Here is a 23,299-nt window from a genome sequence, read left to right on the forward strand (position 1 = left end):
GGGGCCCCCGGGCAATAGAGGACCATGGGGCCCGTGTCCTTGCCCAAACTCGAATCACACCCACAAAGCCTATGAAAAAGGTACCAGGGGCATCTCATGGGGCCCCCTACTGACCCTGGGCCCTCAGGCACTGCCCGAGTTCCCAAATGGTCAGTCCGCCCCTGACCTAGGCACACTTCTTGTAAAAATCAGTTCAGGTAAAAAATATTCCTGAAAGGTATTTGAAAGCAATGACAACTATCCTGAAGTATAACAAATACAATGAACTATCACATCCACTGTATTTCCTTTTGTAGCACTTATTCATTGTATTTAGAGAAGTGACCACCAGACTCAGCAGTTTCCCTGCTCTTTGCTGCTACAAGAATCCTGAAGTCAGCACTGAGCGCTCACTCTTCTTCCCTGACTCATACACCCGGCCAACCAAACAAGACTCACGCGGCTTCGCGCTGCATCCTGGGAGTTGTAGTTCAGAGCTTGCTCTGCACTGTATGAACTGCCCAGCGAAGGACTACAATTCCCGGAAGTCCAGAGTCGGCGCGCCTGAGCTGGTTCAGCTGTATCCTGTTTTGAAGCTCACAGGGAAGTTGCTGAGTGTCAGAGCAAGTTGGTGTTCAGGAGCCTGACTCTCGTGTGAAAGGTACAGCATTTCTTCTCTGTGCTTTCTGCTATATAGTCAGTCCGGCTGTGTGTACAGGCTTCTAGCATGTAGATGTACAGTCATGTCATTTATGTCAGCCATGTACTGTAGAAGCAGTCACCTCCTGTGTATGTGACAATGCATGGAGGTCTGGGGTAGTGTGTTCATTCCCTGCAGGCTGCATACATCTTGATGTGGCATATGGATGGAGTTTATCTCTCCCTCTAATACACACTGACAACGGCTCATGGTTTTGTTATTGTTTTTTATGGTGTCACCATTTCATGTAATGCTGTGCAGCACAGTGGCTAAATGGTTAGCACTTCTGCCTGGCAGTACTAGGGTCGTTGGTTCGAATCCCAACCACGGCACCACCTGCCTGGAGTTTGCATGTTCTCCGTCTGCCTGCGTGGGTTTCCTCCAGGTACTCCGGTTTTCTCCCACAGTCCAAAGACATACTGGTAGGTTAATTGGATCCTGTCTAAATTGTCCCTAGTATGTGTATGTATGAATGTGAGTTAGGGACCTTAGATTGTACGCCCCTTGAGGGTTAGGGACTGATGTGAATGTACAATATATATGTGAAGTGCTGCGTGAATTGACGGCGCTATATAAGTACCTGAAATAAATAAAAAAAAAAAAGTGAGTGAGAGCCAGAAATGCCCATATTATTATTATTATACAGGATTTATATAGCGCCAACAGTTTGCTCAGCACTTTACAATATAACAGGAGACAATACAGTTCAATACAAGTGGGATAGGAGGGCCCAGCTCCTTGGAGTTTATGATATACAAAGTGCAAACACAGTACACACAGCAGAGTATTGATTGTGAATGCTGCCTTGAAGAGCTTACGCTCTAAAAAAAATAAAGCTTGCTTATTATTATTGCTTTATATAGTGCCAAACGTTTTACAATAGAAAGGGAGACAGTCCAGTTTCCAATACAAGAGGGATAGGAGGGCCCTGCTCCTGAGAGTTTACAGTCTAATAATTAGATCAAATACAACAAAAAATCAGTGGGCGCTCAGGATAAAAAGACCGCAAGCTGCATATGGACCAGTAAAGGAACCCTAAAGCCTTGTGAACAATATCAAGATATAGAAACAGTGCAGCGCTAAAATATTCTATAGGAATAAAAAATAAGTTATGTAATATAATCAATAATAATCAGATTATCTAGATTATATCGTGATATATGATATAAGTCAATAAAGTGCTTATTCAGGCACCAAACATAAATGTGATCATGTGAACAGTCTTTTATCAGCAGAAGTGTTTTAGTGCAGGCTTGACGCGCCCAGGTCAGCATATTGGTGCTCCATAAAATTATATTGCACTAGTAACATCCAATAAATTCGTGTGACTTAATCCGTGCGGAAGACTGTAAGAAATGCGCACTCACCAGATGCGCATGATATATGCGCAATAAGCTGAATATGAATTTGTAGGAAACCCCTTTAAATGGATCTGCCAGTCTAATAATTATGCACTTTATTGTAAAGAAAGTATCTGACAACCTTTTTTTGGAGTCTCTGGACTATTGTTACTGGTGTGTTACTTAAAATGCTGTGTGCTGCAGATTAGTTATATATAGTACTGCATATCATGTGCACCGTATGTACTTTTTATATGCATTGATATCCACACAGCCTTATGGAAAATATGTACAAAAAATAAAAAAATACAACTCTGACCTGTGGAAAAAAAAAAAATATTGGATAGGAATATGGTCCCTAAGGTGTAAAATGCACTATATTGCCAAAAGTACTGGGCCACCCCTTCAAATCATTGGATTCAGGTGTTCCAGTCACCTCCATGGCCACAGGTGTATAAACTCAAGCACCTAGGCGCACAGTTTGCAGAAGTCATCAATTGTCTGCAGAGTCAATAGCTAAAGACCTCCAAACTTCATGTGGCCTTCAGATTAGTACAACAACAGTGCGTAGAGAGCTGCATGGATTGGGTTTCCATGGCCGAGCAGCTGTATCCAAGCCTTACATCGCCAAGTACAATGCAAAGCATTGGATGCAGTGGTGTAAAGCATGCCGCCACTGGACTCTAGAGTAGAGGAGACCTGTTCTCTGGAGTGATGAATCACACTTCTCTGTCTGGCAATCTGATTGGACATGTCTGGGTTTGGTGTTTGCTAGGAGAAAGGTATTTGCCTGACTGCATTGTGCCAGGTGTAAAGTTTGGTAGAGGGGGGATTATGGTGTGGGGTTGTTTTTCAGGGGTTGGGCTTGGCCCCTTAGTTTCAGTGAAGGGAACTCTTGTGGCGTCAGCACACCAAGACATTTTGGACAATTTCATGCTTACAACTTTCTGGGAACAGTTTGGGGATGGCCCCTTCCTGTTCCAACATGTCTGCACACCAGTGGACAAATCAAAGTCTAGAAAGACATGGATGAGCGAGTTTGGGGTGGAGGAACTTGACTGACCTGCACAGAGTCCTGACCTCAACCTGATAGAACACCTTTTGGGATGAATTAGAGTGGAAACTGAGCCAAGCCTTCTCATCTGACATCAGTGCCTGACCTCACAATTGCGTTCTGGAAGAATGGTCAAACATAGACACACTCCTAAACCTTGTGGACGGCCTTCCCAGAAGAGCTGAAGTTGTTATAGCTGCAAAGGGTGGGCCAACTCAATACTGAACCCTACAGACTAAGACTGGGATGCCATTAAAGTCCATGTGCGTGTAAAGGTAGACGTCCCAATACTTTTGGCAACACAGTGTAGTTATAATGCCATAGATGCTCATCCAGTGTGGAATAAATATCATGCACACTAAAATCCAGGCTTGATGCTTTTCACCAGATAGAGGTACCAGGGATGAGCTCAGAAGCACGTGGATACTAGTCCAAACCTGCCTAAGCTATCCTGTTAGGAAGCTGTCACTGTGGAATAAGGGTCTTAAGCGGCTGAGGCATTCCCCACCCTGCAGCCATATGCATACAAGGGGGTGTATACATGTAACTGTGAGCAATGCCTTGGCTGCTTATGATTGTGGACTACAATGACAGTTTCCTGGCGGGATAGGCACCATGGATAAGAGTAAGGTGTAAATGTATACCCAACATCTATGTTTCACTTTGTTTGCCGTTATGTGTCACTGTATACAGTTTTCCTGAAGCGTAATGAGGAGCTGGGTTATGTGTGGTTCCTGGTCCAAACCCACCTGAGTGAGCCCCTCAGAAAGTTGTCACTGTACTGGGCCAATAAGCGTCCAATGCATACTTCAGCCCACAGCTGCATGCAAACATGCCCATTGTATTCAGGGGTGTGGAAATTTTTGAAAAAACTACTTGTCTAGGGACTAATTCGGTGTCCCAGTCTACTTGTCCCTCATGACAATCTACTTGTCCAGATAAAACTTTTTTTTTTAACCAAAACCGTAATTAAATTCGTGATTTAGGAATGTCTGGGGTTCTTCTTCCTCTCCCTGTCTCCAGCACCACACCCGGGGACTAGCAGGGAAGGGAAAGACCTTGCAGTATAGTGAGCACTGATTGGGTGCTGCTCAGGAAAGGGGAGTGTTGGAGTTTCCTTTTATCCCTTTCGCTGCCAGAGCCATTTTTGCGTTTTTTGCACACATTTAAAAAATCATTTTAGGCCTGAAGATTATAGAAGACCTTCAAACGTATTTTCTGAAAGCAGAGATCCTAGAGAATGAAATGGCGTTAGTTCCAATTTTTATGTCACACGCTAATTAATGTTAGGGCACAAAAAAGCAATAAATTACCCTATTTTTTTTTTTAAATGTAAGACAAGGTTACACTGAGTAAACTGATATCCAACATGTCAAAGCTTAAAATTGCATGCGCTCGTGAAATGGCGATGAATTTCAGTATCCTATATTTTCTACATAGGATGTTATGTGCTTGGGTGTAACCTACATTTTATACAATAAAAAAACAACTTTTTAATTTATTTTCAACAAGTAGGGGTGAAAGTTCTCTGTTATGATTTTTGGTGACAGGTTCTCTTTGAGACATCCAAGGTCTAAAAGACCCTGAATGTCTCACCAGTACTACACTGAATGTAATGCAGTGCACATCGCACCGCATTACATTCTTTTCCGGCCTCCATGGCTGTGAATCTCTCAATGGGGACCCAGAAGTGATGTCATAACTTCACTTCCCGGTCAGGACAAGAAGGGGAGGGGAACGGACATGTCTGGCTGGCACTGTGTGGAAGCAATTGGGAGGCCCGAATGCTTCCACCTGACAGGTGAGCCCTGCTACTTGCCCGTAGCAGGGATAAAGGTCAAAAAAAAAAAAAACTATCTGCCCAGAACTACATGTGTCTGGAGATCAAAATTCAACATTCCTGTTTGTATACCTGGGTGAGGAATGCCCCAGCCACAGATGACTGATACAGTACAGGTGACAGCTTCCTGGTGGGCTTGCTTACCTTAGCGCCTCACTAGTGTGCTATCCCGCCAAGAAGCTGTCAAGCTTCAATCCATTCCATAGGCTCATAGACTCGTGTCCAAACACACCTGAGCTCATCACTACTAAAGAAATCTCGTCAGCTTGCCATACTTACAAACTAGAGTTGAATGGTACTTTAAAAGCTTCAGCACAGCTTGCTGAAGACTCTGCAAATGGTGGCACAGTGGCTTAGTGGTTAGCACGTCTGCCTTGTAGTAAATGGGTCGTTGGTTCGATTCCCGACCATGGCGCCTCCTGCCTGGAGTTTGCATGTTCTCCCTGTGCTTGCGTAGGTTTCCTCTGGGTGCTCCGGTTTCCTCCCACATCTCCAAAGACATGCTGGTAGGTTAATTGGATCCTGTCTAAATTGTCCCTAGTATGTGTATGTATGAATGTGAGTTAGGGACCTTAGATTGTACACCCCTTGAGTGTTAGGGACTGATGTGAATGTACAATATATATGTGTAAAGCGCGGCGTAAATTGACGGCGCTATATAAGTACCTGAAATAAATAAATGCTTTGTCAAAGCTTGCTGTTCACACTGCTGTTATACAAACTGAAGTCTATGTGAAACAGTCCATTGGGTCTTTTCAACAGCAGCTGCATTAGAATGCATTCGTAACGCTAAGACCTATTTCGCACAGGCTTTATCTTGTGTAAGAGCAGTGTGAACAACAAGATTTACAAAGCATTTGTAGAGCTTTCAGCAAGCTTTGTTGAAGTTTAATGTACCATTCAGCTCCATGTTGTAAATGTTAAACACAGATCCTAATGATTACCACTTTAAAGAAACTGCTAGCAGGGTTCAGCACTTCTTGAAGCTTGTTGAAAGCCTGCTAGCAGCTTGGTTAAAATGACTATCAGCACCTCCATTAGGATCTGTGTATAACATTGCCAAACTGGAGCTGAAGGGCAGTTTAAGGGCTTGGAGAAAGTTGCTTGGCAAAAGCTTGCTGAAAGTTTTTAGTAAATGTTTTCTGTTCACAGTGCTCTTATACAAGCTGAAGCCCGTGTGAAACAAATCTGATGCAGCACAGCGCATTGTGGTGGTTCGCATTGCACCGCACTGCGACAAAAACCAAATACTGTAGTTTAAATCTGTGCACATCACTGCAACATGGTGGGATGCTCTTGGATAATGGGGAATAAATTGTGACTGTGCTGGTCAAGGCTGGCCAGCATAGTCCCAACGCTTCTGGTGTGAATGTGTCCTAGAGGTTATATACATTTTTAATGAATAAATATAAAGGAGGCACTAATATTTCCCAAGAACTGTCAAAGCATGCACAAAGTCAACTCTTTACCACTCTTATCAGTTTAGAATTCATTATCTTCTGAATTTGCCTTGGTTCACACTACTAATACCTGAAAGTTGCACGACTTACAGTGTGACTTTGCCAGGCAACTTGAGTACTGCTCTGAAGCAACTCTCAGGGAATGCCAGGGTAATCTTCCTGTAATGTCTGATCCAAATCACTTCAGTATAGATGAGGATCCAACTTTGAGGCGACTTCCATTAAAGTCAATAGAATAGTTGAATAGAACTCGCCTTGAAGTAGTACAGGAACCTTTTCTAAAGTCGGAGCGACTTCAGTAGTTCTAATTAAGATCGCTGTCATTGACTAACATGGGATTTCACATGTCATGCGACTTTGGGTCTCACAAGTTAAATCCCATGTTGCGGCAGTGTGAACTGAGCCTTCCCCCAGTTAGATGTAATTTATAAAATATAAATTACAAAAGGAAGTAAATGTGAAGTTCTCCAATTTTCTGAAGGTGCATCGTCCTGGTTCTTTAATTTTTTAATTATCTTTTTTGGGTGCAGCGATTGATTCACCTGCAATGAATGTAGAGCAGGTGTGTTGGCATGTGGAATAGAAATGCACTAATCAGGAGTGGGCCCTTGTTGTTATATTCTTTGTCAAAATCTGTTCTACATGTTTACTGTCTGGTCAGTTATTGTTACAGAAAATCCAGAGACCTTTTGTTGTACTCTGGATAATTATGGTATATATTAAAATAAATAGTGATACAGGAGGTGAAAGAGCAGTTAGATGTCAATGCATGATATGAAGCTGAAGTTTAGGAATGATGTTTATTGCATTGATCTAGAGAGATTCACATTGTTAGTGTGCTAAAATCATCTTCTCAGCAGTGTCAATGGTTGTCATGTTAAAGCTCCGCTCCGGCAAAATACTCCCCTCCCTCCCCCCTCTAGCCTATCCTGCAAAGTTTTTTTAAATTTTTTTTTTTATTCCTTCCTTACTATGTAAAACCATTATACTCACCCGAGTTCTCTGACCAGGTCTGTCTCTGGGGCCATTTCTGGGTGCATGGGACCTCAATTTAGCACTGTATTTGATTTCTTGCTGGCCAGTCCCTGCCATTCCCTTGAGATGACATCACTTCTCTGCTGGATCCTGAGAGGACCCTCTCACTGGACAGCCAATAGGAAGTATACACATCACACAGACAGTGATGTGGACACATGAAGATGGATTCCCCTAATGTAAACAAAGGAAGAGGGAGTACTTGAGACTGGAGAATCTCGAGAATGGCTTTTGGTAAGTAAAATGGACATTTAGCTTTTTTTCAGTTTGAGGGGGGTGGAAGGGGGAGGGGGCTTTTTACTACTGAGATTGGTTTTAAAGCCTATCTATAATAGAGGAGGGAATATACTTACCGCATGCCAGTGCCTGCCTAAGGCTAGGTTCACATCTCTGCAGATTGTGGTTGATGCGTTTTTTTTTTTTTTTACACACCTGTTTTTGATGCATTTTTTTATCCATTTTGCGTTTTTGTGCTTTGTGTGACTTTAAATTGTTGTCAAGGAGCGAGCGGCCGCCAGTATCCAGCATAAAACATGGTTGTTAAACAGTATGTGGTCCCCCCAATCCTTACATAGCCCTTTGGGTCTGGTGCTATGCTATTGAAGTCTATTATTTGTAAAGTGCAATTTTCTGTGGTAAAAAAAAAGTCACTGACCTTTTCAAAAATCTGCACAGACTCAAAATGCACAGATGTGAATTAGTTCCATAGAAAATCCTGTTGAATGAACTGCAGTGCATTTCTGTAAACTGGGAAGCGCACTGAAATCCGCATACGTTTGAACCTAGGTGAAAGACATTTCTTGGATCTGCTGCCTCTGGGTACAGCCACCCATTGAGATGCATTGAAAGAGGCAGCTGTATGCGGTTGTGCATTGGGGGTTGCCACTTGTGCACTAATGTAAGCTTCCTACACACACTATCTGCGTTTGGAGCGTATGTCGGTGCGCATGCATGTGCTTTGCACAACCCCCAGTTCACAACTACGTACATCTTCAATTCATCTTAATGGACAGTTGTATGCAGAGCCAGTGGGTCCCGGGAATGTGACTACACATGCTCTGCACAATGTACTTGCCATTTGCATGAAGCCTTGGGCATCTGAGTAGTGGCTTGTCATTTTAAACTGCATATAAATTGTATGGAGAGTTGTAAACAATTGTTTTTCAAAGGTACAGGTTTCACCTGTGTTGTTTCTAAACATAAGTTGTTTAGCCTGTGCAGAGGGGAGGAGGATAGCACAGAGATACCTCCAGCATTGCTCATCAGGAACAAATTACAGACGTTTTCTAACCTGATTTACTTCCTCGAGAAGCCTCTGTGTGCAGGTCTGTCTGCAGGTACCTGAAAAACATGGTATTACTTGATTTGTCCGAAGCCGGCAAGATCAGTTCAATGTCTTGTCATGTGCATGGGCCCCTTAACCATTTGCCGACCGCAGATAGCCGAATGACGGCTACACTGCGTCCGGCCAGTTCTGGGAGGGCGTCATATGACATCTTCCCAGAACGCGCTCTCCTGAGTGCCCCCGGCAATCTCCTTGATCGCTGTGTCCTAAGGACACAGCTGATCACGTGATGTGGTAAAAGGCCAATCACAACGGCCTTTCACCACGTGATCAGCCATGTCCAATGACACGCTGATCACTGGGAAATGCAAATGCCGGTTGTCGGCTGCACTTTCTTTTCGCTGTCAGAGCGCGAAGAAAGTACTGCCAAGAACCGGCAGTTGTCGGAGCAGGGATCGGCACCGATCATCAGGGACCTGATGATCAGTGCCCTGATGATCAGTGCCCAGCAGTGCCACCCACCTGTGCCCATCAGTGCAGCCCAGCAATGCTGCCAGTCAGTGCCAGTCAATGCCCAGCAGTGCCTCCAGTCAGTGCCCAGCAGTGATGCCAGTCAGTGCCGTCTATCAGTGCTGCCTCATCAACGCACATCAGTGAAGGAGAAAAATTACCTGTTTGAAAAATTTTATAATAGAAACAAAAACTTTTTTTTTTTTTGCATTTTTTTGTTTATAGCGCAAAAAGTAAAGTGACCAGCGGCAATTAAATACCACCAAAAGAAAGCTCTATTTGTGAGAAAAAAATGATAAAAATTTCATATGGGTACAATCTTGCATGACCGCGCAATTGTCAATCAAATTGCGATAGTGCTGAAAGCTTAAAATCGGCCTGGTAAAGAAGGGGGTATAAGTGCCCAGTAGGCAAGTGGTTAAATCTATGAATTTTATACGGTATGTTTGAGATCACTTAAACCACCCATACATTAGTAATATTTTTTTGTTTAGCCAGCAGATTAAATGAAAAAAAAAAATGACTAGATTCCCCCAGCCACATCAATGTATCCTCCCCGCTGTGTTATTGTATTCTGACAGCAGGGAGACTTCCTTGCCTTCAAAGTGCACAGATCAGCACTGCAGTATCTAGCCTGCAGCGCTGATTGAGCGTCTAAAACCTGACAGGGCAGTTGAACAGAATTCAATTGGTAGATCGAATTCTGTTCAAGCACAATTGCCATACATGGCTTGAAAATCCGCTGGTCCCTGCTGAACTTTGCAAATTTCAATTCACATATGGCCAACGTTTAAAGGAAGAGGTGATTTTAAAGGTGTGTTCGATTGCCTGATGAGCACTGAATGGTGGTATGAATGATGGAAGTTTAATTGGATACTCCAGCATGCTGTCAGTGTTGTCCTTTAGGACAGTGTTTCTTAACCTTTTTTCAGTCAACGCACCCTTTACAATTCTGCACAATCTCAAGGCACCCCAATCTAAAATGTAAAAAAACTATTCTACACACATCCAGTACACCCAACATCAGAGGTGAGTTATTCTTCCAAAGCAAATACACCTTTGCATACTGGTACCGACTGGTATTCTAGCGTCTCTTTTGTTTTCTCTCCCTCACTGCTAATGTGGCCCCAGTGCTGACGGGCAGGGATAAACAAGGATGCTGTGCATGCACCCGATATCCTCCTTATCAACTAATTATGTCATTGGACCTGGCATGGATGGCTATCCAGGGGGGATTGCCTCTCAGGACATTTATGCATGCCAGGAACCTGAGCAGATACAGACACTGCCCCTTCTGCATCATCCATGAGGAAACGGCTCAGCACGTTTTCTGGGAGTGCTCTTTTGCTCAGGACCTGTTGAGGGCCCTGGAACCCGAACTCAAGGACTTTGTACCACAGACAGCCATCACACACTTTGGGGTGTTGAACGGACTTTTCTGTGGAACTTTTACTCTGGAGGACATTGACAGCGCCTGGCGGGTGCTGTGTTTTAAGGACGCTTTATGGTGCGCCAGGAAGCGCCTCATCCACCAGCGGGAGAGGATGTCCATTGAGGACTGCCGAAGACTGATCCTCAGTCTGCTCAGGGACTATACCTTGATGGACTTTAAGGAGGAAGAGGACATCTGAAGATCTCCCCCTCCCCCTACTCCCCCTTGCGTGTCTTTGTCCCTTCAATAAAGCTTCGGGCCTGTGACCCCTTTTTTCCCCCTCCCCCCCCCCCCCTTCCCCCCACATACCCGATGCTTATTGTAAATTGTACCAACCGTATCTTGCATGATTTTGTAAATGTAGGAAATGTTTTCTAAGCATGCTATGGTCTCGGGGTAAGCGGCGTTATGCATGACGTGTTGGTCTGGGGATTCGTTCGCCACACACATCACGTCAGGCATCATACCGCTGAATGAATGTATTTATCGAATGTATTTATTGTATGCCTGGAACTGTATTGCAATGTGGTGCGCTGCGTCGCAGTATAGGGTGAGATGTACCCCGATTACGAATATCGTGTTTTTTTATACTTCTGTAATAAAGTATATTTTTCAATCAAAAAATTGGTTGTTAGGATGCTGGCAGCTAGAAGATCATAAAAGTGGACATTAAAAACTTGTGGCTTTGTGTACTAAAAGGTAGGATTAGTCCACCTGTTGGCTTGTATACAATTTTCGGCCATTTTGCCAAGTCATCCCTGAAGAAGACTGGGCACTCTGGTTGCAAGAGGCTGTTCTAGGTCATCAACCCCGGAAATCAGAAAAAAAAAAAAATCAGATACGAGCATGCGAACTTCTGACCCTGTTTGGGGTTAAAAATTTCCTACTGAAGCTGTGTCGGCATGGCAGTCTGCTACATAATATTTTTTTATTTGGTATTGTTCTTTGTATAGATGTTTCAGAATATAAAACTGCTTTGTGCCAAGAGAATGGATTTATACTACCCAGACACTGCTGAACATATTAACTATTTTTTGACTGTATAAAGGCAGACATTTGTGCTTAAACGTATTTTTTTATATGCATTTTTGAAACTTAGGCAGATATAAAAGACAAACATTAATGAAAGCAGTAGTAACCCCCCCCCCCCCAAAAAAAAAAACCAAAAAAAAAACCCAAAAAAAATTGGGCAGCCTCAGCAGGATAATGTGCTAGTAAGCACCCACTGATGCTCCTGGCTCTGTCAATCCCCCTCCCCCTTGCCCGGCTGAGTGCCCCTATAGTAAACCGGTTGCTATGGGGTACTTGTGCATGCTTGCTCCTAAACTGGCTTTCTGTGCCCACAGACACACAGAGCTCAGCCCAGCCATCCACTTCCCCCTCCCTGGCTGTGATTGACAGCAACCAGAGCCAATGAGGAGGGAGAGAACCGAGACAGCCGCTGCTCTCATGCACATCACTGGCTCAGTTAAGTATTGGGGGGTCTGGGGGGAGCTGCATACTGAGTTTTTTTTTTTTACCTCAATGTTGAGAATACATTAAGGTATAAAGAAACAAAATTTAAAAAATATTAGCAGTGTAAGTACCTGAATATGACTTTATCAGCCTGTTCTAATCCCTGTATAGCAAAGCTGAAGTGTGAGAGTAAGATTTGCTGACAGGACACATGCCAGTAGGAAGAGAAAGCAGAGTGACAGATTGATGAGCCCATCACTGCACTGCTTCTCCTTTTACTATCTAGTCAAAGACTGGGGTGGGTACAGGGTGACTTGGGCTCAAAGAAAGTGGCTTCATCAGACTGAGGACCTCTAATGGCAGAAGTAGTATACTTTAGGGGAAATCTCCGCATTGAAGGTGAATATTGCAGCAAAAACTGGTTTTGTTATTTGATCTTCTAATAAGGCATTTTTTTATCTTGTTGTTTTTGTCTGAAGTACTGGGTTTTATGCATGTTTACTGTGATGTGTGTTTTTTTTTTTTTTTTTTTTTTTTATATATATATATCAATATATTTTACATAATACAAAACAAAATAAAAAAATGGTTAGACTTGATGGACCACTTGGTCTTTTTTCTGCCTTCACTTTTCTATTTTCTATGTTTCTATAAACATGCATATAGCGTTTTGTCTTTCATCCTTGTTGAAGATATATTTGCTGGAAACTACACTGAAAGAAAAATTACATGAGCATTATACCTTTTGAAAACAACATTATAGAACTCTCCAGACCGTTTTGATGGACTTTGAAAGGAACCGGCCTTTATTAGGTTTACACATTAAAACAAATATCAGTTTTTATATGCCCCTTTGACAGACGTTGGTCGTCATACACGGGCTGAATGTCGGACGGTTTCTTTTGAACCGACCTATGCCGCCCAACATTCAGCCTGTGTGTATTAGGTTTAAATCCTGTATTATAATGATACAAAAAAAGTTGAGAAAAGCAGATCTAATGTAAGTTTTATTAACACAGAGGAGCTCTTGGAAATAACTTTCCGGTCTGAAACATCGCCAATAATTACTACAGTGTATTTACATCTTATGCCCTGTACTCCCTATCAGTTCTTTTTTTTTTTTTTTCTTGTTCAAACCAGCAGGCTAAAAAAAAAAAAAACTGACAGATCTTCCCCGCTGTGCTTTTGTGTTCTGGCAGAAGGACTACCCCCCCCCCCCCCCCCCCCCCCCACCAGAACACACAGGTCACACAGCTGATCGGCAGATCTTTTTTGGTCATGCTGTTTCAGTCAGACCAGTTGCCATACACATGGGCCGAAGGTATACCATCCGATATTCGGTTTGTATGTACGGGGCTTTTTAGTACATCAGTGTGATGGTCACTGGGAAGAATGCCCCTTACATTACACTGAATAGAATCCCTGTACTTACAGATAACCCATTGCTTTGAGTGCTTTTTTTAATCTTAAAGCGGATTTCCACCTGAAAAAAAAAAAAGTCAGCAGCTACAAAAACTGTAGCTGCTGACTTTTAAAATACAGACACTTACCTGTCCCTCTGTCCAGCGGTGTCCTCACCATGGCTGGTTTCACCAGCCGTCTGCTCTCCATGGTGCCGGCATCTTCAGTGTGGGCACCTGGCTGTGACAGCTTGCAGATGCACTAGAAGCGCTGCGCTTTGTGAATGGCCCTGTAGTCTTCTGGGACCTGTCACATGTCCCAGAAAACTACGGGGAGGGAGGGAGGACAACTTCCGCTTCCGATCGCCTAGGCGGAAGAGTGGTAGTGGGTACCTGTCAAATTCAGGTACCCCCTCTGCTCCCTAAAGGTGCCAATCCTTAATGGCGAGTGGGGGACAAGGGCTTAAAGCGGAACTTCCTCTTTTGGGTGGAGCTCCGCTTTTTAAGCTGGCCATACACTTAGTTTTTTTTCACAGATTTCTCCATCCACACAAACAAGGTGGACAGAGGAATTGAAGGATAGAATTTTTTTTTCTATGTGCTCTACAGTCACCTGTATTTGGTAAATGTAGAAAAATGCAGGACAGTATGGACGCTCCCCAAATTCTGCTAAACTGAACTCACCTAAATGCAGGTAAAATTACAGTGTGAATTATACTGTTCACTATTACGTGTATTTAAGGTTCTCACTTGTGCGTAGAGCTGCATTTTTGTGCAGAAGATACATTCAGCTCTCCAGAGAGGCACCCAATAAACAATGGTTTATGTGCTCGGTTCACACCTCGACACAGTGGTCAGGCACCATAGAGAACAGCTGATTTTTTAAGTTTGGGCTTCTTTGCAGCTTCGAGCTACAAAACGCGTAGTGTGAATGCAGCCGCATATTGTACAGCACTGCACAAACAGTTGCCGCTGTATAAATCCTGTATAACAATAATACCACTCTGTGGCCCGCTTATGAACAAAACTAAAAAAAAAAAAAAAAAATTAATCCCTGGCAGATGATTGGCCTGTACATTGACAGCTTCCTGAAAGCTCACTTAAAAATTGCAACTAAGCACAATATATTAAAAAACAAAACAAAAAAACAACCCGTACAAATCCAGGTGATAGCATTAGGAGTTTTTATCCGCATTAATAAATATAGAAAGGATCCCCCTGCGCTCCACAGAACCTTTAACCTAAAGTCCGCTGCTATCACCTTTTCCTTATACCTTAAGATATGTGCAAACAAAATATATATATTGTGATGAAGCGCTCAACTTATATAGTGTATACAAATCCTTCTTACATCAATAATATTGTGAAAAATTCCAAAATAAATACTTAATTCCCTGTTAAATTCTAGCAAACTATACAGATAACTAGTGCAAAATTCACACACACAAATTATAAGCCCCCTAGTGGTAAAACCGTGAAAATTATATTACAAATGATAACACTTTATCTGTGCAAAGTGATAAGTATATCCAATTACATGAAATCAAATGAAACAGTCCAAAAAAACTTGTGATGCCACACTGTGCAAAATAATAATAAGTGTTCAATACACAGTGATTATAACTTCACTCCATGCTGCAAATGTGCTCTTCGTGATACTCTGATGTGACTCCCCTGGATTTAGCCAAAATGCCCCCTCACCTTCCACATTCGACCCTTGCGGGTCACAAAGCCTTAAATATATAATATCTCAGCCAGGTTTTCATGCTCCACTGACTCCACCGACTCAATTAAGATCCTCCTCCAAGCAATGAATTCCTCTCAGATCACTTTCCTCACAATATCCTGAAGAAGGATCCTGAAGAAGCCACGTGATCGTGGCGCAACGCGTCGACGCATTTCCGGTCAAGGGGTGACGTATTTCCGGTTCCGGGTTCGGACGCCATCTTTGTACACCTTAGTACACCCATAGCACATGGGAAACTGTTTTTCTCTGTTGGAGGATATGTGAGTGTTTTATTAGTTTTAAATCTTAAAGTGCATTAAAAACAGTGTTGCACTATGGAGGTCTGTCTTTGTTTTTGCATATATGTTCTGTGTTTATGAGTCCATATTGTGAGGAAAGTTATCTGAGAGGAATTCATTGCTTGGAGGAGGATCTTAATTGAGTCGGTGGAGTCAGTGGAGCATGAAAACCTGGCTGAGATATTATATATTTAAGGCTTTGTGACCCGCAAGGGTCGAATGTGGAAGGTGAGGGGGCATTTTGGCTAAATCCAGGGGAGTCACATCAGAGTATCACGAAGAGCACATTTGCAGCATGGAGTGAAGTTATAATCACCGTGTATTGAACACTTATTATTATTTTGCACAGTGTGGCATCACAAGTTTTTTTGGACTGTTTCATTTGATTTCATGTAATTGGATATACTTATCACTTTGCACAGATAAAGTGTTATCATTTGTAATATAATTTTCACGGTTTTACCACTAGGGGGCTTATAATTTGTGTGTGTGAATTTTGCACTAGTTATCTGTATAGTTTGTTAGAATTTAAGAGGGAATTAAGTATTTATTTTGGAATTTTTCACAATATTATTGATGTAAGAAGGATTTGTATACACTATATAAGTTGAGCGCTTCATCACAATATATATATTTTTATCCGCATTGTTTGTTTATGAACACAGATGTGAACCTGCCCCTGTATGTCCTATTAACACATGTATGTCATTTTTGGTGTGAGGGGTGGTTCACCCCAGATGCAGTCCAACACAATTTTATTCTGCAAAAACTCAGTGTTTAACATTGATTCCAGTGGCCCTAGTTCACACTTGTGCAGTGCGTTTAAGTGCAGTCAGCAAAAGTTAGACAAGTTGCATTTTTTTTCTGTATGGAACACATCTGGAATGTGGCAAAATGCATAAAAAAATACGCTTGCAGAATTATGTTCAGAACGTAGAAATTGCGGTGTGAACCAGCCCTGACACAGGGCAGAACAGCTCCCAAATAACGGGATGATGCACACTTGTGCGTTTGTTGACCAAGCCTTACAGGGGGAGTTTACCCAGCAGAGGGCGCTCTTCTCTTGTATAATGACTGCTTGCAGTTATCTGCTTTTGTCAGCTTTAGCTTGGATTACTTTGAAGGGGAACATTGACCACAAGCTTGTCACTTTTGTCCCTGACCCAAGTTGTAAAACTTATAGAAGATGGGCATATGTCTCACCATTTGTTTGTTTTTGTTTGGGAGGGGGTGGAATTTGTTCTTTTGGCCACCTTAAAGGTACCTGAAGACTTTTCAGTTATCAGAAATCAACCAGCCCCTTACAGCTACATGTTGTTGTATTTTGGAAATAATATAGCGCATAAAAAAAAAGTTTAAACTCTATCAGGTACTGTGAACTCTGTTTTGCTTATTGTTGATATACTTGCTTTTCTCTCATTTTAGTCTGGTAAATTTTCATTTCAGATATGGGAATTAGGATGATAGGTTAAATAGTTAAGCCTTAACAGGTGGGTGCTGAGTACTGTAGACTGTAAATGAGCCATTTGTTTATACACTTAGGGCACCAAGTGCGGCGTGCAGGCAGCCTATGTAATGCAGGCCATACATGGGTCGAATTCCGAACAATTTTTTATCCGAAAATCGAAAACGTTCACTCGGTAATCCGATGGTGCCATCAATTATTTCGAAAATCGGCCGACCAAGTCATAAAGTTCACTCCATATAACAGGCAAAACTTCTGTTCCTTCCAGGTTACAGCTCATGCGCGTACGATTTGACCGTCATTGAGTGGAAAAATCGGTCGTTTTTCATGCATTTTCCAACACGCCCGATCACCAAAAAGGGGAGGAACCACAAAAATCGACCGGTGCCATTGACCCACTAACAGAGCGAAAGTTGGCCGATTATTCTTCGGGCCGATTTTCGGACGAAAAATCGGTCAATCCATGTATGGCCGGCATAAGTGTGTGGGAATGAAGCCATTGCACAGACGCAGCCACTTTTCTTAATTTGATATGGGTGCAGGTGATTGGCCGCAAATGAATATAGTCTGGTTTGGGACCCCGCTGAGTTTCACTGGCACTGGTTCTCATCACTAAATGGTTTTCTTGCACAGCTTCTTGGGCAGGCCTTTTAGCTAGCCTAGAGCAAATTTTATAACCGTGGAAAGGCTTGCCTTGTGTAATGCACTCAGCTTGAAGGGTGCAGGTTTTTTGGGGTCTACCCTGATGTCATAAGGAGCATCTGTGGCTTTCTGGTCTTTTTCCTTTTCCCCCGTGGGGGGCACTCCTTGGTACCTCCAAGTACTGGGCAGCACAGTGGCTAAATGGTTAGCACTTCCGCCTGGCAGTACTAGGGTTGTTGATTCTCCTTATGCCTGCGTGGGTTTCCTCCCACACTCCAAAGACATGCTGGTAGGTGAATTGGCTCCTGTCTAAATTGGCCCTAGTATGTGTATGTATGAATGTGAGTTTAGGGACCTTAGATTGTCTGCCCCTTGAGGGTTAGGGACTGATGTGAATGTACAATATATATGTAAAGCACAGCGTAAATTGACGGCGCTATATAAGTACCTGGACTAAATAAATAAATAATACTCGGAAGACTGGCTTCAGCAGGTCCCTAAAGAGCGGAGCCTGCCTGACCTTGGCATAGGTGGACTAAAGTCCAGTCAGGAGTTCTGCACCCAGAGACTTCAGGGTTTGAGGCCCTTCCTCTTCGAAGATGGGTCCATTCTGTACCCTCTTGCACCTTGCTTTTTTTTTATTATTTTCACAGGGATTTGACAACCACTGCACCTCAGAGCTTCATAAATAAAGGTACAGCGATATATATCAAAAGTCCAGGCATTGTTTTGCATGGTAGCTGAAATCTTCAAGTGTGTCTCTGCACCAAATCCAAAAAAGCAACAATGGCAGCCACTGTTTGAAACTAACAGTAAGGGAAAGGTGCACACGAGCAGCACAAAATACAAAATGGTACAGAAAGTCCTTCTCACACTTGAAAAAAACTATACAGTTTCAACAAATCAGGGTTAAAAACAGAGGTGTTTGTTTCTGACATTTTATAAAAATGCCCTTTCATATGAAAGATCTTACCATTAGTGGTATCAACTGTGCTGAAAGATATTTTTTCTCAGAATGCATATGCCACTATTACAGGCAATGTTTCAGTTATGCCTCCAGATGCAGAAAAGGCACACGCATACAGTATATGTTCGAATCATTGGACATCTAAAGTTATCAAGCAAGCACCATGTGATATTAGAATCTGTTCATTCAGTTTATCGTGAAAAAGAAGTTTGGGGTTTTCAAAAACACAAACCTCAATACTCGCCTTAATGCTGCAGCTCATGATCACATGGCCGCTAATCGCTCAGTTCTTGGTTCTCCTTGGAGTGGAGAGCAATGACTGTCAGTCACCACTCTGCTCTCTGTTCCTCCATTGCTCCCTGGAGCACCAGGCAGAAGCTGCTGGCTTTGGCTCTTGGCAGCATGCTGAGTTCCAAAGCTAGCTTTCAATCAGGCAGTTGGGTGGATCTTAACAATGTGTTTCAAGATTCTTTCAGAGCTGAGAGCTGCTCTGTGGCCTACTATTGGCTTATATTGGGTTGCAGAAGTGCAAAAGTAAGTACGCTCCGCTGACCCAGAAAAGAAATATGGACAAAAAAACTTTGGCCATACTTCTCTTTTAATCGCAGACTTTTTATTCCCTGCACCTGGAGTTCATAGACTATCCAACAGGTTACTGTATATGTGAGACTGTAAGGTGTCCGCAGGGGTCTTCCAGCTTCAGATGCAGGCATGTTCCAAAAATCACCAAATTGCCAACTAGAAATTAGGGAAGCCTTTTTAACTACTGAGCAGCTATTGCCTTGCTCCATGTATTTATCTCAAGGCTTTAATTTCAGTTTTTGCTGGAGGGTAACTTTAAACCCAAAAAACAAAATTTACCAATTCTTAGATGTTATGGCTGTATTAGTTTTCTTTTTATGGATTTTTTCCTTTTATATTCACCTGCTAATCCCGCCAGTAACGCTGTTATTTTTCAACTACCTTTAACAGATTAAGCTGTCCAGCAAAAATGGCAGTTAGAGTGTTGAGACAGACCATTGAGCACTAACAGGGGTGCTTGTAATGGTCAGCTTTTATTTCATTTATATAACAACTCTATCCAGAATTAGAATGTTGCTGTAACTGCCTAAATAGTGTTAGCTGGAGTTCAGATTTAATTTGTTAGTCAAGTTTATCTAAATCACTTATTCTAACACTACCCTCTCCCCAGACTGACAATGCTGCTGTCCAGAGTAGTCTCTGTTGCTGGGAGACACCCTAAGAAGGGAAATGTGTTACTGGCTTGCTCACTAAGTGAAAATAAAGGGGGAGAAAAAAAGCCTAATAAGAAAACAAATGCATCCACATCATTTAGAGTGGACCTTCACTCAATCAACATTGACTATTTTTAATCCTTGTTCTGATAGCATTAGTAAATAGAAAAGTATATCCTATTTATTTGTTTTAAACTTTTTTTTTTTTTTTACATGCCTTTTAGTTCCTTCCTTACTAGCCTATGCCTGAGCTAAGGGCAGATGGATTCCAGGAAGTAAATGAAACATGAATAATCTGCCCTTTCTCAAGATGGCCACGGCCAGAAATGCTAGGGGGTGTTTTTCAAAATGCTTTCTCAGCAAAATAAAGCATAAAGAGACATGGACGGATGGGAGAGTTTGCTTTAAATATAAATAGCCTTTTTGGTGCTCCGATTCAGTGCAGTTCCACTTTAAGCTGCACTATGTCACAGTATTGTTTTTTGGGTTTAATACAGCTTTTATGCTTAGTTTATGTTTGAGGATGGAGGGGGGGTGGTAAATCACGGTTACAATGTAAATGAATTGGATGGGGTGTACACATGCCATAGGTGCAATGCTTTGCATCATAGCATGATATAAATTGTCCCCCCCCCCCCCATTAAGTTCAGTGGGCAATGCTGCCTCTGAATGCAGTCCAAGCAATTTAATGGAGCCACACTGCAATACCAAGCCAAACGCTGGCCTTGCAGTTACAACATAATATTCCCGTTGGATACAGATGGATGCAAGTGTAAATTAGTCCTTCGAAGTAAAAATATACATACCTAATACTAGATTTCACAGAAATCACCCAACCATCCTGCTTAAAATGTGTCTAAACTGAATAACAAAAATGTAATATATTCCAGCTTATGAGCCCTTGGAATTGTTGGCTGAAAAGACTGTATACAGCCTTTAATTAAAAGGTAACCATATGACCATGCCAAATTCACACTTGCAAATGGGCCCAACACCCAGTGTAGGTGAGAGTCTTGGCAGGGTTTCCTCTCCTTTAGATACTGGAGGCAGCCCCATTGAAAGCAATCGGACACTGCTGGCTCCCACAGCTAAAATCAGCTGCTCTCTTGTAATCAACCACACAGGGAGTCCTGGATTTAGGCAGTCTGGGTTCAGGGCCAATGTAATGCAAAGCTGAAGCAAGTCACACACATTGCACAGGTATGATCAACCAGCTTAGCTAAGCTTTGTGAGGGACACACTACCAAGTGTAAAGCTTCCCTGGCACATTATGCAGCATTCAATCAGCACGCCAAGAAATAACAGAATCCAACTGCAGTATTCTTACACTGTCAAAACCTCCACTTTTATTATTACACAACACACAGGAGGATATATATTATGGTCATCACAATCTGCATAATAACACACACCAATAGTAATGTAAGTATTGCAGCATGAAAGTGCTAGTGTGAAAGAGTGTAATTGCCAGGAACCACTGCTGGGATTCTTACCTGTAATTGGACTCAGGCATATTCACAATGTTAATGTGGCCTAAATTGACAGAAATTCCTTTCAGAAATTGTTATATAATATCAAAAGTCCTCCTCGGCGATTTTTGTTTTGGACTTTCGGGGGAGAAAGTGATATTCTAGTGTCTAGGGGTGTATCACAGATATACATTTACACGTATTTTGTATAGCGGACACCTATTTTGAGTTTATTAATTGTTATGTTTCCTCTTCAGTGATCTTAAGCACTGGGTGTCCTTTACAGTTAATTTTTTTTTTTAATTGTACATTTTATAATTGTATTTTTGATATTTTTTTTTTGTAGGTTTGTGGCATTGGAGGTTTCAGGCAGAGCCCAGTATGGATGAAGATGAGAAGCCGTTGATTGTTTCTTCACTGTATGACGAATGTGCACAGAATCACTTTGCCGACTCAAGGGTCAGAAGGTACATATTTTAGGTCTCTGAAATGCTTCTTGATAACAGCTACTGAGGAAATGTTTACAAAACAATAATAGGATTCTAATAAATGTTTCTTTGCTTTATTGCATAATGGAACCTATTTACTTTTCTATGCCTGTCAGCTTGTCATGTGGAGTGCACCTCATGAAGATGATGATTCTACTTGTCAAACCCAAAAGCAAAAAAACATACCACTCACCGGCCACTTCATTAGGTACACCCTGCTAGTATTGGTTAGACCCCCTTTTGACATCAGAACTGCCTTAATACTTTGTGGCATAAATTCAACAAGGTCTTGGAAACATTCTTCAGAGATTTTGGTCCATATTGACATGATAGCATCACGCAGTTGCTGAAGATTTGTCGGCTGCACATCCATGAGCTGTTTTTACAAGGCAGGATGGATCCATGCTTTCATGTTTACACCAAGTTTCGACCCTATGATTTGAATGTCGCAGCTGAAATTGAGACTCATCAGACCAGGCAACGGTTTTCTGATCTTCTATTGTCCAATTTTGGTGAGCCTGTGCAAATTGTAGCCTCTATTTCCTGTTCTTAGCTGACAGGAGTGGTACCCGGAGTGGTCTTCTGCTGCTGTAGCCCATCAGTTTCAAGGTTCAACGTGTTGTGCATTCAGAGATGGGTTTCTGCATAAATTGATTGTAATGAATGGGTTTTTTGAGTTACTGTTGCCTTTCTATCATTTCGAACCAGTCTTTTCTGACCTCAACAAGGCATTTTCATCCACACAACTGCCGCGCTCTGGATATTTTCTGTTTTTTGGATCATTCTCTGTAAACCCTAGAGATGGTTTCCGTGAAAATCCAAGAAGATCAGTAGTTTTTGAAACACTTAGACCAGCGCGTTTGACACCAGCAGTTATGCCATGTTCAAAGTCACCTAAATGCCCTTTCTTACCCGTTCTGATGCTCGATTTTAACTTCAGCAAATTGTCTCACCACGTCTAATTGCCTTGAGTTGTTGCCATGTGATTGGCTGATTAGCAATTTGTGTTACCAAGCATTCGAACAGGTTTACATCATAAAGTGGCCAGTGAGTGTATATTGCAGATTAACATTCCTTAAATGTGGTGGCTGCAATAGTTTTACTTGTTTTAGGCCTTTTTACTTGATTTTCACCGGTGTTGTTTTGTTTTCGTTTTCTGAACCCGCGGTAGTGCGCAAAAACAATACACCTGTAAGTGAACAAAAAACAGCGCATGTGAAAGATAAACAAAAACTCCACTTAGGTGTGTGTCTCTAGTCCACTGCCCAAAGATGTAGGGCTGTGAACCCCCCAAGGGCGTGAGACTCCTGACAGGCAAGGCTCATTCGCCCTTATACAAAAAGAGAAAGTGCCATTATTAAGGGTGTAGCCACCCATCAAAAGAAGTTCTCCGACTCACCCTAATATTTGGTGTGGATTCTAAACCAAGTATAGCTTATAAGAAAAAGGTTAGCAGCTGACTAGAGCAGAACTGCCATACACCATAAAAGAAGATTTTTTTTTTTTTTCTGTTCAGTA

At 42.2% G+C, this 23,299-nt stretch overlaps 1 protein-coding gene across 1 annotated transcript in view; it reads left to right on the top strand.

The window, feature by feature from the left end:
• Positions 1-556: 556 nt before the first annotated feature.
• Positions 557-23,299, top strand: part of SLC38A9 (solute carrier family 38 member 9) — a 191,350-nt gene continuing 168,607 nt past the window's right edge. The window contains exons 1-2 of the mRNA XM_089688079.1: positions 557-640; positions 21,640-21,760. Of these exons, the coding sequence (XP_089544205.1) occupies positions 21,675-21,760 (86 nt within the window). The 5' untranslated portion in view covers positions 557-640; positions 21,640-21,674. The remainder of the gene's footprint in view (positions 641-21,639; positions 21,761-23,299) is intronic.

The sequence above is a fragment of the Staurois parvus genome, unplaced genomic scaffold (genome assembly GCF_062004578.1).
Source record: "Staurois parvus isolate SC_StPar_1 unplaced genomic scaffold, SC_StPar_1.0 ptg000445l, whole genome shotgun sequence".
In the NCBI taxonomy this organism is placed as follows: Eukaryota; Metazoa; Chordata; class Amphibia; order Anura; family Ranidae; genus Staurois; species Staurois parvus.